Raw genomic sequence first — 17,723 nt, 5'->3', positions numbered from 1 at the left:
GTCCACCTATACTCCTCTTACTACATCTTAATGGCAATGAATATATTCAGTAAACAACTGATCGTTTCACACGATTGCTGAGTTTAAGTCAAATGTTTTGCCAAGTCTGGTTTGTGACCTATAGAAATAAAAGTAGGTAAGATGGTGTGAATTGGATTCCTTTGCTGAGCAGACAGGCTGGATGGCCTTCTTCACCACTTGTTCTACAGGATCTTTAAATCAGTTTTGCAGTGGAAGATTGCTCGAACTTTGACAACTGCAATGTATTAATTTTCTCATGCTGGTGTGTATGCTAATTGATTTTAAAACCTGTAAAGTAACACTCTATTTCAATGTATTTCTGGGAGCTGTCTGCTACTGAAACTGCAAAGGGAGGCCTGTAAGGCATTCTGCTCTTTCATCTTTGAAAGAAAGTTACATAGTTTAACATATAGCTGAATAAATTAGCTTTCCAGGGACTACTGAAACAAATCAAGTAACTGTAAACTTTTTTATTTATGGAAAATGGAATGCTTCATTAACAGACATTTAAAATGGGATATGAACAACACATTACAAAAACAAATGAGTTCACATTGGATTGAGTGACATAATATGGCAGCAGCTTAAAAAAAATACACTTACAGTAACCCTTAAGTTACAATTAATGGTAACCCTGGGTGACAAATTCATTTCAGTTGCCACCTTGCGTTAAAAATTAAAACACATTCAATAGCGACGGTTGAAACGGGGATCATTGGGTCTGCTTGCTCTCTCCTGGCCAGCAAATCCTTCTCCTTGCATTCCTCCTCCATGCATCATCTGACTTTGGTTGCCACCTTGGATGAAACCTCCCCGCCTAGAAAGTGATTCAGAAGTTATTTTTTTCTTCTGACTGCGGTAGTCAGATTGAAATAATGGGTGACTTTTTTGTTTTAATACTTTTTGTGTGATTTCGTTCTCTTCAAGAAGATGTACTATGTAAGAACCACAGGAATATTTTATTATTCGTTGACATTTAAATAAATTAGATAACTGATGTTTCCATAAAATGCTTCTTTGGCTAAGTTAAATACAAGAGACACACCTTAAAAAGGAAAAGAAACTAACATGAAGAAATGCTTTGCTCTTTTTAAACTTCTTACCCTGACATGCCTCCACGATGCATCACATGGCCAGGTCTCCCTCTACCTCCACCTTAACAAAAAAAAAAAAATTCTTTAAATCCACGGTAAATTTTACTTCATATCCAAGGATAATGCCTGTATTTTCTGCTGTAAGTACTACACCTAATGAGCCATTGTGCAAGAAGCATACCTTGCCATCTCTCGTGATCCCGTCCTATCATTCCTCCATCCACACTGCTCTGCCATGAACGATCTTGATGTCCTTCAAACTTTCGACCATGATCTCCCCAGTCACGTCCATCCCTGCAAAAAGTATTAAAATCATACCTTTTCACATTAGGTAGGTAGAGCACACAAAATAAATTCAAGTGAAAACACCTGTCACAAACTTATTCAAATAATTTACCAAGGTATATGCCAGTCTTATATTATCTATTTAGTCAAATCTTAGTAATAGGCCTTCAATCCCAACCTCTCTACAAGGACAAATATGAAAATAGATTTTTTTCATCGGGTTTATGCTACATTGATGTCCTCGTTTCCTCCAAACAATCTTAGATTGTGGTTTTGACCAGTCAAGTTGTTTATGGTGTTTTCTGTAGGCTGGCTTACTCATAGCATTTATTAAAAAATCCACAATACACACAATAACACCCTCTCCCCATTCTGTAAGCATTTCATTGACTGGTGTTCTTTTCAAACATCTGACAGGACGATGCTGTCAGCAACTACAAACCTTGGAAGAACCGCTATCCTGAAAGTGTCAAGCTTTGACAGAAATGTTAAGTAAAATTAACTGAAAACACGAGGACTTTCAGACAAGAAGTTACTTTAAAAAAATCATGCCAAGATACGTATTTCGATATACAAGGCAAGCTGAAAGAGCTACTCAAGTGTAGTCCCCTCCAAAAGAGAACAAACTCAGGAGTGAAACTTGGAAAAAAAGAATTGTACTTTCAAAAAACACATCACACTTTCACATACAAAAATATTCACTAAACGCACAAGAAAAAAATAGTTTCAGTTAAATGTACTGACCGTGACTGTGGGGGTATCCCCCTACTTTCACTCATTCTTCTATCAGATCCATAGCTACCCCAACTTTCCCGAGAGTCTCGTGAGTGACGGTCTGGTCCTCCGTGGCGCTCATCTGGATAATGCTAAAAAGCAAAGAACATTTATATGAGTGCCCCTAACTGACTCTATAGTTCTTGAAAATTGCTTGGACATAATTATTCACTCTCACAATCGTTTAGGATGCAAGGCATCTCCTGAGACCATCTAGTCTAACCTTCCTAACTCAGAAAGGGTCAGCCAAAGCAGGCTGTCCAGGACCATCCTTGGGTTTTGAATATCTCCACAGCTAGAGGCTTTACAACTTCACTATGCAACCTGTTCCAGTGTTAGATCACGTTCACAGTTTAAAGAAGTTTCTTTTTCTTCTCCTTTTTCCTTCAGATGAAATTTCATGTGTTTCAGTATGCCTGTTGACTCTTGTCTTCCAGCAGGCACTACTGAGAAGAGCCTGGCTCCATCTTCTCCATAGCCTCCCATTAGGTAGCAGTGCATATTGGTAAGATACCCCCTGGACCTTCTGATCTCCAGACTGAGCAGTCCCAGCTCTATCAGCCTCTCCTCACGGGAAAGATGCTTCAGGCCCTTAATCATCTTTGTGACCCTGTGCTGCATTTGCTCCATTAAGTTCTGTTCTTTCTTGTTGTGGGGACTCAGTACGGGCCACAGTACTCCAAATGTGGCCTCACCAGTGCTGAATAGAGAGGAATGATCACCTCTCTTGACCTACTGTGGCAACATTCTTCCTGATATAGCCCAGGATGCTATTGACCTTCGCTGTGAGGATGCACTGCTGTTTCACAGTCAGCTTGTTGTCTACCATGACGTCTCAAATCCTGCTCTGCAGAGCTGTTTTCCAGCCGGTTGGTCCTCAGCCTGTAGTGGTACACAGCGTTATTCCTCCTCAGTGGCAGGACTTTATTTCTTCTTGTTGAATGAGATTCTTCTCTGCCCAATTCTCCTGCCTGTCCAGGTCTCTCTGAATCTCTAATCTGAAGCTCAGCCATCAGTGAAGGGCAGCTGAGCATTCAGTGACTCCACAACATTCATCTCGCACTGCTTGAGCATGTCATGAAGGTCCTTTCCCCTCAGATCCCAAAAGCACATGAACATCTACGCTAGTTTTGCTGTTATTTCCATACTACCTTATAGAGTAGATTTTGTGTTCCTGTACTTTTGCCTTCTCTATAGCAATCTCTTCTATAATCTACTTCTTTGACATACTTCACTTGTTTTGTTTACTGAGTAACAGAGTAACTGTATCTTACATAGTAAGTCTCTGAAGTACATTTCATTTTATTAATGAAAATGAGACTATCTTGTTATGCATACATACATCTGGCATTATGATTTACTTATTAACTACTAAATTTTGATTTGAATCACACTATGTAAAACCTATTTATAGGAAGTTATTTTTGTAGCTTTATAAAGCAACTCACTTGTCCATCCCGATCTCCCATCATTGTCCTTGATCCATCTCTCCTACAAACAGGCAATTAAAATCAGACCATAGTAGTAAAACATACAGCAGTGTGTATGTGTAACAACACCGATAAAAAAATCGGTGTTGTTACACAGATTTGTGTAACAACACAGATGAAAAATCTGAAAAATAGCAGGAACATATGGAAGTTATGACACATTTTAGCTTCCTGGAAAATCTAGTTAATTCTAAGGTATGAAACAGAATATTCTCTGCTAAGATGCTAGGTACCTACAATATTATTTAGAGGGTTTTTTTTTTAGAATCCTACAAATCTGTCAAACAGCTTTACAAGCAGAACACTCTGAACAAGCTCTGCCGGAAAATTTAATTCATGGCACAGATCTCTTCATGGTTGCGTATGGCCACAGCCACTAAATCATGCTTAAATCACAGCCAAAGTCCACAGCCACTAAATTATGCTTAAAATTATGAAATGCAAAATAAACACGCAGTGAAGAAAAAGCAGCAAAATATGACACTAAATACATTTTTCCCTTGATTTCAGACAACACAGTGGAGGTAAGACACCAACCTGTCTATTGAATGGTCTTGGTAACGGCCACGATCCCTGTGATCAAAGTCATGGAAGCGGTCCTGGCGACCAAAATCTGAATGGTACCTATCGTTCATTGCCATTCGTTTTGCTTCTGGCCAGTATGGATCATCTCTCCTGAAATAAAAGGTACATTGATTTTAGTCAGGTTAAATAACTTTTGATATTGTTCCTTCCCTCCACAATACGCAAACCAAAAGCATGTAAATAAGTTCAAAAAGGCAGCAGAAAAAAAATCAGGATATTTGGAGGTTTCCACACACTATCATCTCAGTGCAGTCAATGACAGCAGATTAACAGAAGCTGAGACTATATGGAGTTTTTCATAGCGCAGGCTGATGAGACACAACCTAGCAGCAAAACGTTCTCTGCTTGTATCAGTTGGCTTTACCTGCCATCTATGTCATATGGTCTTCTCATTGCAGACCGACGTTCTTGTTCATAGCGCAGTTGTTCATGCTGGCGTCGCAACTCTTCTCTTTCTCTCTGAATGCGATCTTGTTCTCTTCTCCTTTCATGCTCTATATGCATCCGTTCTCTCTCCAGTCTCTCTCTTTCCATTCGCTCTCGTTCAAGACGTTGCCTTTCAATTTCCAGTCTTTCACGAGCAATCTCAAGCCTCTCCCTTTCTTCACGTTCCCGGATAGTCTGCAGATGCTGCTGTCTCTCCCGACGCTCACGTGTACTATTTTAACGGAATGAAAGGTTACAGATCTGATACTTCAACAAATAAAGGAAGTAAAAATGGGAAAAATTTAAACCACAGTGACTGCAAACTTGTGTGAGCTCCTGTAAATTAGTTCTGGGGTGTGGGGCAGTAAGGGAAGACACTCAGTGTACACACTAATTACTTATATTTAGAGAGTGATCTTATTACTTCCACAAAACCCACCTTTGGGGCAAATAATCCTATATGGTCAGGAGAATATTCTGAGAAAAACAACCTTTCTCCTGTTCTTTCCCTATGTATTTCAGTGTGGCAAGTTTAGAATGATTATTTCACCTCTAGTATAACGTGTGCTCAGCTAAGGAGAGCTGATTATCTAAATCTAGAGAATGGAAAAAGACCAAAAAAGAAACTGCATTTTTTTTCCCAAACAAATTCAAGCTCAGTATTAATAGTCAATAATCCATACCTTCCCAGTTCAGTAGGTATGTGGCCCACACACATATAACAAATGACAAGTAAAAAAAAAAAATAAAACAAACTCTCTCTTAGACAGTTTAATTAAAGAAAATTGCATTAATTCTATAAAAAAAGACTTAAAACAATTTAACTGTTGCTCTTACCGGCGCTGTTCTGCCTCCCTCATTTTTCGCTGTGCTTTAATTTTGTCAAATGGCACAATGCCTTGTCTCTCTCTGCTCTCTGATTTGCGATCCTGGCTCTTAATGCTCTGTATTTAATATTGAAGTACAGAAAAACTTAATGGAGTACATTTATGAAAGGACAACTATTACAAGCAGTACTCAATGCTCTATTTCCATTCATACATACCATGTCCCAAAGCTTGGCCCCAACTTTTTTTTTTCCTAAACATTGCAGACACATAACAACACAGTACTTACCTTCCCACATTTAGTTTGGCAGGATTTCATTGCTGAGCACATATCAGCTGTATGAAAAGTATTCTACTAATTAAGATCTAAATCCAGATTACAGAAACTCTGATTAGACAGATCAGTAAGACAAATGTAGAAAGATGCATCTTAGTGGGATTCCTTATCTGTTTTGAAGGAAAATTTATACATCATGTTTCCTATGCAAAAACATTACTTACTCTGTCTTTTGATGCAGTTGATGTTTTCACACTGATAACAGGTTCTCCTTTGGATTTATCCATTACTACAGTTCTCTCTGTTCCTTTACTTCCTATATAAATCAGAGGTTGAACAGAAAGAGGTGGAAAAAAGAGTCAAACTACATAGCATAAGCCACACGTTTCTATGCTAGAAGCTACCTCCTCTGGAACGTGAAAATAGGCATTTAAACCCCTCTTCAAAAAGCATTTTTTCACTGCACCTCTTCCAAGTGTTTCTGTTAAGGCTGATAAAATGTCAACAGCCCTCCATTACACTATCTGGACTTCCAAGTTAGAACCTGAAATCATTCCAGAATATCGGTAGCCTCTGGAAACTACCTATAATTAATTGTTTATATTTAACCATATCTTTTATTCTAAGAAAAAAGAATAGACAAATTACCTGATTTGTTAGTTTTAGGTTGATCTGATGAACCAGGCTTCAGTTCATCTTTATCTTTTCTTTCTTTTTCATCTTTGTCTTCAGTCTTTTTAGAATCATCCTTTTGGTCAGATTTCTCATCCCTTTTAATACTGCCCGGTCTATAAATAGATATTGATACAGATTAGACTGATACAGAGTAAGAGAAAAAAATAAAGAAAGATGCTAGCAACATATTAACAAAGTAGAATTCTGATTTGCTAAGACAGACATAGTTAAATTCCCACAGATTTCTTTCTATAACTTTTTCCACCGTAACGTAAGACAATCAGACCATGCTGTGCAGTTTTCATAAAAACCTGGCTGAGATTCAGATATCTCAACGGGAGGCAAAAGGGAAATAAATAAATAAATCAACCACACTACTATGTACTTAATGCCCACAAAGATTCTTATAAGACACGACAGTTATGAAACGTAAACGTGAACCGTTTTTGCAGTGGAACTGCCAAGCCACCAGTAAGTTAACACTAGTGCCCAGGCAAGCCTTCCCAAGGACTAGGTGAAATGAAGGCAAAATCTTCTCAGCAACTAGCATTTAATAGGTGTTACACCTCAAGAAGATTATTAAAGATAATTAGTGTTTTATTCACTCTTTCATAGTGTCTTTTTCAGCTACTTTAAGTAGTTCTGAAGCGAGAAAAAGCATAACACTGAAGAGGAACACATTCTGGAAACATGATCTTGGGCACCTGATCTTTCACTGTGATCACATCAACATGAGAAAGCCCTGTTCTCTAATGTAATGAAGAAACAGCAACATATCAATCAAAAATTTCAAATAGCCTGTAGGTTTATGACACAAAAGCACCACTCTGTACCGGAAAAAAAATTACAGTTAAATGGAAAGGTATGCTTGCAAATGCAATACTTCCAATGCCTACCTTAAAGCATGTAACAGAAACAACTAAGTTAGATATGGTGCATCAAGAGCAATCTTGTACTAAGAGTTAGAAAAATGTACTTTTTGTCACAGAAATTCTTACTGTAACTTTTTCCCTGACAAATCAACATAAACTGAAGAACAGCAAAATCTCTGAACACAGAATTTTTCAAACAGTACCTCTCACTGACTGTTTCTTTCTTCACCTCGTTCTCTTTTTTTTCAGTTGGCTTCTTCCCAGCAGGTTCATTTTTTGCCTGAAATTTATTTTGCACATCAGCTGAGATTGTGGTTTCAATTATTTGTACAATGTAATGGTAACAAGATATCTTCGAGGATCAATACTCACTTTTTCTACAGAAATTATTTTCCCATGTAACTCTGTTTTGTGGAGGTGAGTAATACACTTTGTTGCTTCCTCAGCTGTAGACATCGTAACAAAGCCGTAACAGCGAGCACCAGGGCTGCGAGCATTGGTGACCACTTTTGCACCAACCACCTTTCCAAAAGAAAGATACGTTACACTCACCGTAACAAATGCCCACCATTTAACAACAAGTACAATTGTAGAATATCTGGAGTTGGAAGGGACCCACAAGGATCATCGAGTCAAACTCCTGGGTCTGCAGGGGACCACCCGAAAAATCAAAAAACATGTCCAAGAGCATTGTCCAAACGCTTCCTGAACTCCAGCAGGCTCAGTGCCATGACCACTGCCCCGGGAAGCCTGTTCCAGTACCCAAACACCCTCCCAGTGAAAAACATTTTCCTATTATCCAAACTGAACCTCCTCTGATGCAGCTTCACACCGTTCCCTTGGTCCCATTAATGGTTACCAGAGAGAAGATCGGTGTCTGCTGATCCCCCTCATGAGGAAGCTGTAAGGCTGCAAAGTCGTCACCATTCAGTCTCTTCTTTAGGCTGAAGAGCCTCTCCTCACACATCTTTCCTCAGCCGCTCCTAACACATCTTTCCCTCTAGACTCTTCACCATCTTCGTTGCTCTCCTGTGGCCACTCTCCGATAGTTTTATGCCCTTCTTATATTGTGGTGCCCCGAACTGCACACAGTACATGGAGGTGAGGCCACACCAAAGCACAGCAGGACAATCCCTTCCCTCAACTGGCTAGTAGCGCTGTGCCTGATGCATCCCAGGCTATAACTGGCTCTTTTGGCGGCCGGGCCACACTGCTGACTCATATTCAACTTTCCAACTTTTCTCAACTTAGTCCTAAGTATGTCTTTAATAAATAAGTGTTCTTTGTTTACTGTGAACTTCCAGTGAGCAAAGATACTATACTACATCACAGGACACAGAAAAATACATAAACAATGACTGGCTGTTTACATAAGGACTGGAAAAAGATTTTTATTTTTGTTTGGAAGTAAGAGATAAAATAAAACAGCAGTCATTTGGACTTGTGCAGGCTTTTTTCCTGTTATCCCACTGACACTTGCAGTGACAAAATCATATAAAGTCTTAAGACAGTTAAAGGGGAGGGGACAGGACACAAACACAGGAAGACCCTTACCTTCCCATATTTGCTAAACAGATTCTTCAAATCTGTAGCTCTGGTAGTAGAAGCAAGTCCACTCACCCAAAAGTTTCTACCAGAACTGCTGGCAGTGCAACCTAATCAGGAAAACAAACAAACACACACACACACACCCCAAATCCTAATTATTTCAATTATTTCTGAACTAAAACGAACAGTTCCACAAATCTTATTTTTTACATCATAGAGCAAAGGAAATGTAAAGTGTAACAGTCATCCCCTAATAATTCACATTCCTGAAGGCAACTAGTATTAAAAAAACAAAACCTTTAAGATAGAACTACAGGCTTTGTTCTGTGCAACAGAGGTATGTCAGATCATTCCTCAAGAAAGAAACTGGACTATGGCATCTCTGAAATAACTGTGGCTGTTCAGAATGTGTAAGGATAGGTCCCAGTAACTTTGCACTTACAGGAAAAGGTTGAAGACCGGCTAGGCTTGTGGGAACTGTGACAGTACCCACATATGCTCATGTCTTGCCTTTACCTCCTCAATTCTTAAGGAATGACAGCGGGATGCAGATTAACTGTACCTCTCAGGCAAAAAAATTCAGCATAAAAGCAAGAAAATCTCTTCCTGAATGTCTGCCTACATGGATTCCACAGCTGGGGTACGAATGGTTCACATGAGACTTCAGTTACTGGAGTCAGAAAAGACCTAGCATTGTTCAACTATGCAACTATTCTTCAGCTATGCAAGAACTACAGAACACTTTCCCAGTTTGGCACCCAAAATGGAAAAACAGTTTTATAAACGTGTAGGTACTTGAAAATCCATGGCCTAGTGATTAAAAAGGGTCCAAGTTAAACTCTGGCACTCATAAACATGTCTTAGACAGTGAGAGATGGTTCCTCATTGCCCAGATATCTGTTATTCCTAAATGACTGACTCAGGAGCATCTCCACAAATTGTGACAAGCAAGTCTAACCAGCTCTTCCATGATTTCACTGATTCCTGGTTTAATTCTTCTTTTATAGATAAATGTACTATTGGAAAATAAAAAATAAATAAATAAAAAAAACAGGGAATGATCTTTAAATTTAAATCTTCAAAAAACATTCTGTTATTATTAGGGTAACAAAGATGGTAAGGTATCTAGAGGGGAAGATATATGAGGAGCGGCTGAAGTTACTTAAGATTATTCAGCCGGGAAAATAGGAGACTTTAGGGGAGACCTCATCATGGTCTACAACTTCCTCACAAGGGGGAGCGGAGAGGCAGGCACTGATTTCTTCTCTCTGGAGACCAGAGATAGGACTCAAGGGAACGGCTTGAAACTGACAGGGGAGGACTTCTAGAAACTTCTAGAAGACTTTTTCAAGTGTCCCTCCCCCCCTTCCCCCAGAAACTCTTAAGTCCTTTGGTAAGTGAGAGAATCCTTTCAACGGTCCTTAAAATATTCTAAAATAAGAGAATAAAAGAATACAGCTGAGAGGTAAACAGATCCTGATGGAGCTGATGGTAAGGTCTGGTAGCTTGTACAAACAGTCATAATCCAGAATCCTGGAATAAGCTGCTGATGGTGAATTCATACTGTGTTGTAAAACTTAATTAAAACCAAACAAATCCTTTCTTTTCACTCAGTAGACAGATCTCAGAATGAATTTCTTGACAGTTATAAGAACTGATGGGAATTCCATGCTTGCTGTACTGAACTACCTGCCAGCATCAGGTAAGCAGAATTTAACAGCCAGTTCTAAGTTTGCTGCCCTGGACGGGCAAGAGAGAAAAGAAAAGCAGGGTGAGCTACGGAGACTCAGCAGCCTGACATATTAAAACAAAGAAGTATGATGAAAAGAAGGAGCAGGCAAGACCCCACCTGGCACTGTTGATCGAGAAATTTACATCTTGTTTATCGTGCAAATTTGCACTGTGAATAGGATCTGAGTGGATAGAGATTTAATAACATAAATCCAATTGGAAGACAATATTAAACTGTAAGTTTCGGTGCCATTTAAATATGTGAATACTACATTTCAAATTATTTTCGCAAAACAGAAGATTGTATAAAGAATCACAAGTATATAGTAAACCAAACAATCATTAAAGGCTCTTAACTCACTAACTGCTGTTGGTAAGTATCTTCAGTGTAATGAAGGACATGTTTGCCACGTATTAACATCTGCCTTTGGAGATCAAGATATAAACAAAAGGGTGCGACACAGATCTCCTTGTATAAAATAGTTTGTTGTAATTACATTTTTAAAAGTTCAGAAAAAAATGTAACATGATATTTAACAATTGCACAGATTCCAACACTCTCATGCCAAAACACTCCGTCCAATACAAAAACTGCTTCGCCAATGAATATTTTTTTCAAATGTTATTTTTGAAAATAAACATACCTTTCTCATCTTTTGAGATTATCTTTGTATCTCTGTCCTCCTCAACAGGGCTAAAGACAAAACATCCTGTTATTCAAGTCAGAGAGAATAACTACTAACTATAAATTATTAAAAATGCTAAAATTAAATACCTACCAGAAAATATGTTGTAAACAAAAACACACCTTTATATACTTGATTTAAGAAATCTGACAAGAAATAAGGAAGGTCAGATTCTTAAACAGACTTATATTAGGAAGAAGTTTACAAATAACAGTAATTTAAGAAAACAACCTTTGAAGGTTGAGGAAGGAAAGAAATCAAACCCTCTGCGTTTAAAAAAGTCTGCACAAGGAGAAATAAAACAGATTCTTTAGGAATAGGCTACAATTTCATGAGTCTTGGTGGCCAATTGAAGGAAACAGCTTATTCGCATCACTTAACGACCAATGAAAAAAGATAGCATCTGGTCTATAACGGAGAAAAAACAAACCTCTTTTTCTGATCACCGCCCTCACTGGTTGAGGACTCTCTAGTAGCAGGGGATTCCTCAGAATTAGCTTTGTCTTCTGTTTTCTTGGCATCTTCTTTGCTATCTTTGCCTTCAGGACCTGCGCCTTTTTCCGCTGTTTCCCCACTAGAGGCTTCCAGGCCTTGGAATCGTTTGCTACTCTGATCGCTTAGGGTCTCTAATACTAAAGATTCAGAGTCCAGTTTCTCTTCCTCTATTGTCTGTTCACTTCTCTCCCCTTTTGCTACAACTAAACGCTTTGCCTCCTTCCTTGACATAGCTTGTGCCGATTTGCTGTCCAAATCTAAAGCATCTTCCTCCAACTGAGCGGCAGCAAGAACATCCTCTTCCTCTGCTAGCCTCTTGCCTGGCACCACGTTACTTGCTTCCTGTGCATGTGGCTGCTCCACTTCGGAAGTTTCTTCGTTAAGTAGTTCAGATTTACAAGTTTCCCCCAAAATGTCGAGTATTTTCTCATTTTCTACGGATTTAACAGGAATAGAATGGCACAAGATTTAATCACCAGGGAAATACAGCAATCACAAATGTGGAACTGGCATGGCTGCCACACTAACACCAAGAGAACTTCTAAGCTACACAGAGATTGGAAAACCCTAGTGTACACAGTGTTAAAAGTGCTATGCTAACTGCAGTCTGACAAACTACCTTATCAGCCCTAAAATGTTAACAGGGAAGAAAAACGTCCCCACAGATTTAACAAAAACCTTCTGGCTGATCCTTGGTATTCTTCATGAAATCGTTCAGCTCTGTTTCTTCTCTAGTTAGCTTCCAAAGTCCAAGATGCTTAACTGAACATATCAATGCACTGAGAGTTCAATTTTTAAATTTCTGTGAAATTCTTTTAGCAGACAGTCCAACACGAAAATTGGGCATCTTCTGATGGTGCATGAGTGTGTTTGCAGTCCAGAAAGTGAAAAGTATCTGTATGAAATTTCCATGAAGAAACTCTTCTTTCTTCTGTATCCAGTAACTAATCTTTACTTTTTAACGCCCTAAAATAGCTTTTTACTGCTTTCACTGCTCTCTAAAGCGTTAAGGTGTGTGCGATATCACAAGATCTGTTTACAGGTAGAATGTTTAACTCTTAAACTGTGATTAACTTCTCTAAATCCATTTATGTAGTTTAACAGGTTTTTAAACCATTTCATTTCACTGAAAATATTTCAAAAATGACAAGCATCACTTCACAGATCTGGGGATATGATTGGGTTTCCAATCTCTATGACCCTGCATGATCTGGGTTGTCCATCATAAAAATAATGCAAATGATATGTTTGTTTGTTTGTTTGTTTTAAAATAGTTAATGGTTTAAAAAGTATTAGTTGAAAAGACAGGAATATGCTTTTCTTTAACAGTACCTGGCTCCGAGTGTAGTTTCTCCGTTTTCTGTTCAGGAAATAAACACAGAATAAGAATTTTATAGTACGTATTTTGTAACAGAGAATAATACCAACCCCCCAACCCAACTCCAAGATTTAAAAATACACCGGTTCATCTGCTGCATTTAGTGTTGCTTCTCAGCATCCAGTGGAAATAAATATTTTATATAAGCAGTTTTGGTCAAATTAAAGCCAAAATTTCATCCACTATTATCCTCATAACTGGGAATATTAAAGCAAAGGGGGCAAAAAAAAGGGGGTTTATGTACCACATCAACTAGAGTGAAAATCAAACCCAGCTACTACTTCATATAATCAGCAGGAGAAATAAAAAAACTGTAATTTTTAAAACATCACTTCTCCCAAGTAAGATGGTTTCATTAGAATACTTTTGGTATATGTTTTATGTTTTGGTAGGGGCACAGTTTCCTTTACAGTACAAGAATATTTTTGTTTGAGAGAAAAGACGAAGTCTTGATAGCAGACTGAAAAGTAGGGAAAACAAAACAAAACACTCATTTGACAGGCTGTACTCTAAGCAAGATTACTTATGGCTTGGATTCTGTTAAAAATTCGTATTAGTCATTATTTTCTATTTTGTAGTATGGTCACAGAGTGAATAGCATTAAAAACCCATCTGAAATGGTTGCATTGTCAATTTACCTTCATTTCAATTAAATCAGAAGAAGAGGAATCTACATTGTTTTCAATTTCATCATAATCTTCCTGAAAAGAATAAAAAAGAAATTATAGCATTCCCTACAAAAAGCAAAGTTAGCTTACTGAGAAATACTACTGTAATTCCATTTTCCCCAGCAATAATATGAGAAATATTTTTCAATACTTAGAAGATCTCGATTGCTAGTTAAGAATGTTACCCAAGAGGACTAACATATAAATATTCTTGATCATTAAATCCTAGCAGGAGAATATTTTTTCCAGTTACCTTTAATTTCAACATAATATTGTATACTTCAAAGTTACTCTGATTTAGAAGGAAGCCTGGTATTTCATGTTTCTTTGGTTATTTTGCATAACCTGTTTTTTCCATTTCCCCCCCCCTCCATTTTTTAACTTTATTTTCTAACTTAAAGAAGCTAGAAGTGAAGTTGACTTAGGTTTCCACTTTTCCAAAAAATGAAATGCCCCCAAATCTCCCTTATCTAACACAGGAGCACAGGACACAAGAACTGTTAAAAATGAAACAGAATCCACATTATATGCATGTCCTATATTTTATGGAAGTAACTCATTCATGTGCCCATTTACGTATCAAATATCTTAAAATTCTCAAAGACCTTTACTTGCCTCATTTTCTGTTAGCTGATCTGGAAGTTCTTTCATCTCTGCATCAACGTTGTCTTTATTATCAGACAGTGAATCAAGAATATTATCAGGACTATAGTCTTCTCCACAGTCTACAGCACTGCTGTTGTCTATTTCAGCTTCATCTAACACACTAATATCCATCATGTCAATATCTTGTAAGGTATCCAGGCTTGCTTCAATATCTTCCTATAGAAACAGAAAGGGTAGGTGTTTATTTATTGAGTTTTAAATGATGCATATGCTTAGTAAATGCAATCCTGGTTTCACTTACTTGCCCATCTCTGGAGTTTTCTTCTAGTCCATTGTCTTCAGCACCTTCCTCCTCTGGTTTTCTTCCTGAAAAAAAGATATAACTGAAGTGAGAAATAGGACTAAATTTCGTAACACATCAATTCTTTGCCAACTCATCTAGTTAATACTGTTTCAATGAATAATCATTAAGACCCTGATTCAGAAGTCCAGGTCTGTCTGGATGTAAGTGAAGACTAACTACTCTTTACAAGTATATGGCATGCACATGAAATTGAAGTAGCCCAGTTAGGTGAAACATCTTGAGCAGGGGAGGTGCTGGTCTTCCTCCCTTCACCCATGACAGGACATGACAGGAAATGTGGGAATGGTTCAAAGCTGCACTTGGGAGGTTCGGAATGGGCATTAGGAAATTTATTTTTACTGTGAGGGTGGTCAAACACTGAAACAGATTTCCTAGAGAAGTGGCTGATGCTCCACACACCGGTGTTCAAGACGCATTTGGACAATGCCTTCATTAATACGCTTTAGCTTTTGGTTAGCCCCGAAGTCGTCAAGCAGTTGGATTAGATGATCTTTCTAGGTCCCTTCCAATTGAACTACTCTATTCTATTCTATTTTTCAACAGCTAAGCACCTCTCATGACACAACACTACCAAGACTTAAAAAGGCAACATTGCCTAGGAAGGTGTTACGTTCAGAAAAATGAGTTGTTACAAAACCTCCTGCTTTTCATTTAAGAAATTAAATAATTAAACTGATTTAGAATTCATCTTCATGTCTAAGATCCTGGACACACTGACTGTGTTCAGCCATATTTGTCACCAGCAAATTTGTAACACTGCTAAAAATCAGCTGCTCTTTTTTTTCCCCTCCCCTGTGTTACCTTAAAGGAAGCAGCTTGAAAATAAATTTCAGAAAGTCTTTCAAAAACTGGCTATGAGCAATGACAATAAGCCATGCGTAACATGACCAACATCAATATTTAAAGTTCTTGAGGCAAAACATACTTCAATCAGCAATGAGTAATTCAAAATAGTTTTTCAAAACAATACAGTTATAAAACGAAGCATGACACTAACAAAATTTATACTTGTTTTTATTTGTGCAATAATGCTTTTTGATTATTCCTAGAGTACTGTAATTCCTTGCACTTAAAAACATGTCACGATGATGGAGGTTCAAGAGCTTCAAAGAAAAAAAAGGAAAAACTACATGCATAGTTCTGGCAAAGAAATTAGTAACTGGGGTGTTGCGGATCCAGATTAATATACATTGGCAGAGCTTGCAATGAGAGCTCACACCACAGCTGCTTGCTCTGTCCCAACACAATTCTGAATTCCTGGTCACAAGTAGAGAAACACCTGCAACTTTAAGTCCTTGTCTACAGGTTTCAGGACTTGCTAATGGAAGTACACCTAGTTGTCCTATTATTGTTGTCCTTGCTCGCTAATGCAACAGAGTTTTACCATTCTCTGCAACATAAAAGGCACGAAGCTTTTATTTTTTACATAAGCCAGCAAAATAAAATGAATGACCACTGTACTGTTAAGTTCCAGCTACAATAAAATACAGCTGTATTTGTCTGGATTTTGTACCTTTACTAGTTCTTTTTGGCATTCTCTTGGTCAGTTCTGAAGCCACAGGAATTTCATCAGGATCTCCTCCTTCATCCTCAATTGCCTGTTGGAGACAGCAATACAATATGTGTTGTACTGTTTGCTTGTACGCACTTTTAAGAATGTCAGAAGGAAATAACAGCATCTCCCTCTAGCTCAGATCATGCAGCCAGGCAGCCACATCAGCCATCAGACACACAAGCAATAAGGTGCTATAACACAACCCCCCAGACAAGTCAACCTACAGTTCAGGAGCAAAGTCCTCCCCCATCTGTAAACAAGGCTCTCTATCCAGTGGATAAGCATTTTGTCAGGAAAAAAACCAAAAAACGAAACAAAACAAAACCAAAATTGACAACGACCACTACAGGAACTCACACACTTTTTTTTTTCCCTTTAACGTGCTGAGGGCTATTAGAAGCCATAGAGGAACCAGGACCGATTACACTGTTCTGGCCTTATAGAAGTCTGCGAAAAAGGGGTACACTCTCAGCAGGGAGGCAAACGAGGTGAAGGGCGCGCAGAGTACGCAAGAGAAAGAACCGGGGGAAGGACGCGAGGGGAAGATCGCGGGCTCGGGGAGCGAGGTCAGAGAACTGCACGTCAAAGGAATGGATCCAAGGAACCCCGCGGGTAGGCTCGGCGTGACGGCAGGAAGCAGCACCGCGGCACGGTGCTGCGGAGGGAAGCGGCGGCCCGGGAGGCGACGGCGGCGCCGCTGCGACGGCGGCCGCACCCCCCCGCCCCCCCCAGCCGGGCCGCCGGGCTGCGCCGCCAGCGCGCATGCGCCCAGGGGCCTCGGCCAGGGAACAAAGGGCCCGGATGAGCAGCGCGCCCTTCCCCCCCCCGGCTCGCGCCCTACCTTCCTGAGGCGCTCCGTCAGGACGCTCTTGTTGCCGCCGCTGTCCAGGTTACGGCGTTTGAGCTCAGCGCGCAGGTCGATGACCCGCAGCTCGCTCAGCCGCCGGGTTTCGGGTTCCGAGCCGAGAGCTGGGGCTCCGCCGAGGGTGGTTAAGTCCCCCAGCCCGGCCGCGGGTTGACTTTCCGCCATCACGGCCCCTTCGGTATCCCGCCTCGAGCCCAAGCGCACGACAGGACGCGGCGCAAGCAGGGAGCTAACCTTGCGATCGCAGCACAAAATGGTGGGGAAGCCGAAACGCACTGAGGGGAGGGGGAAGACGAGCCCGCTCCGCGCAGGCTCGGAGGGGAGGGGGGCGGGAAGAGGCGGAGCCTGGGACGCAGCGTGAGCGGCAGCGCAGGCAGGGGGCGGCTCGCCGTAAGGCCTGCCGGGCCGCGCATGCGCCCGAGCGCCGGGGCAGGCTGCGGCTGCGCGCTCCTGCGACGAGGGCGGGGCGAGGAACAGCGCGCCTGCGCGCCTCGTCGCTCC

At 39.9% G+C, this 17,723-nt stretch overlaps 1 protein-coding gene across 1 annotated transcript; it reads right to left on the bottom strand.

The window, feature by feature from the left end:
* Positions 1 to 476: 476 nt before the first annotated feature.
* On the bottom strand, positions 477 to 17,626 carry LOC308181910 (scaffold attachment factor B1-like). The gene is made up of 21 exons (XM_080565716.1): positions 17,199 to 17,626; positions 16,316 to 16,400; positions 14,740 to 14,804; positions 14,444 to 14,654; positions 13,803 to 13,861; positions 13,119 to 13,146; positions 11,722 to 12,220; positions 11,250 to 11,299; positions 8,881 to 8,981; positions 7,699 to 7,848; positions 7,530 to 7,606; positions 6,428 to 6,567; positions 6,004 to 6,095; positions 5,513 to 5,619; positions 4,614 to 4,907; positions 4,202 to 4,339; positions 3,623 to 3,665; positions 2,145 to 2,266; positions 1,297 to 1,409; positions 1,125 to 1,176; positions 477 to 838 (listed from the first exon to the last, which is right to left on the bottom strand). The coding sequence occupies exons 1-21, from the start codon at positions 17,385 to 17,387 to the stop codon at positions 709 to 711; spliced, it is 2,745 nt and encodes a 914-aa protein (XP_080421842.1). The 5' UTR covers positions 17,388 to 17,626; the 3' UTR covers positions 477 to 708.
* Positions 17,627 to 17,723: the final 97 nt, after the last annotated feature.

This window comes from Anser brachyrhynchus, assembly GCF_964034855.1.
Source record: "Anser brachyrhynchus genome assembly, chromosome: 23".
NCBI lineage: Eukaryota > Metazoa > Chordata > Aves > Anseriformes > Anatidae > Anser > Anser brachyrhynchus.
This window is presented reverse-complemented; position numbering and strand designations above follow the sequence as displayed.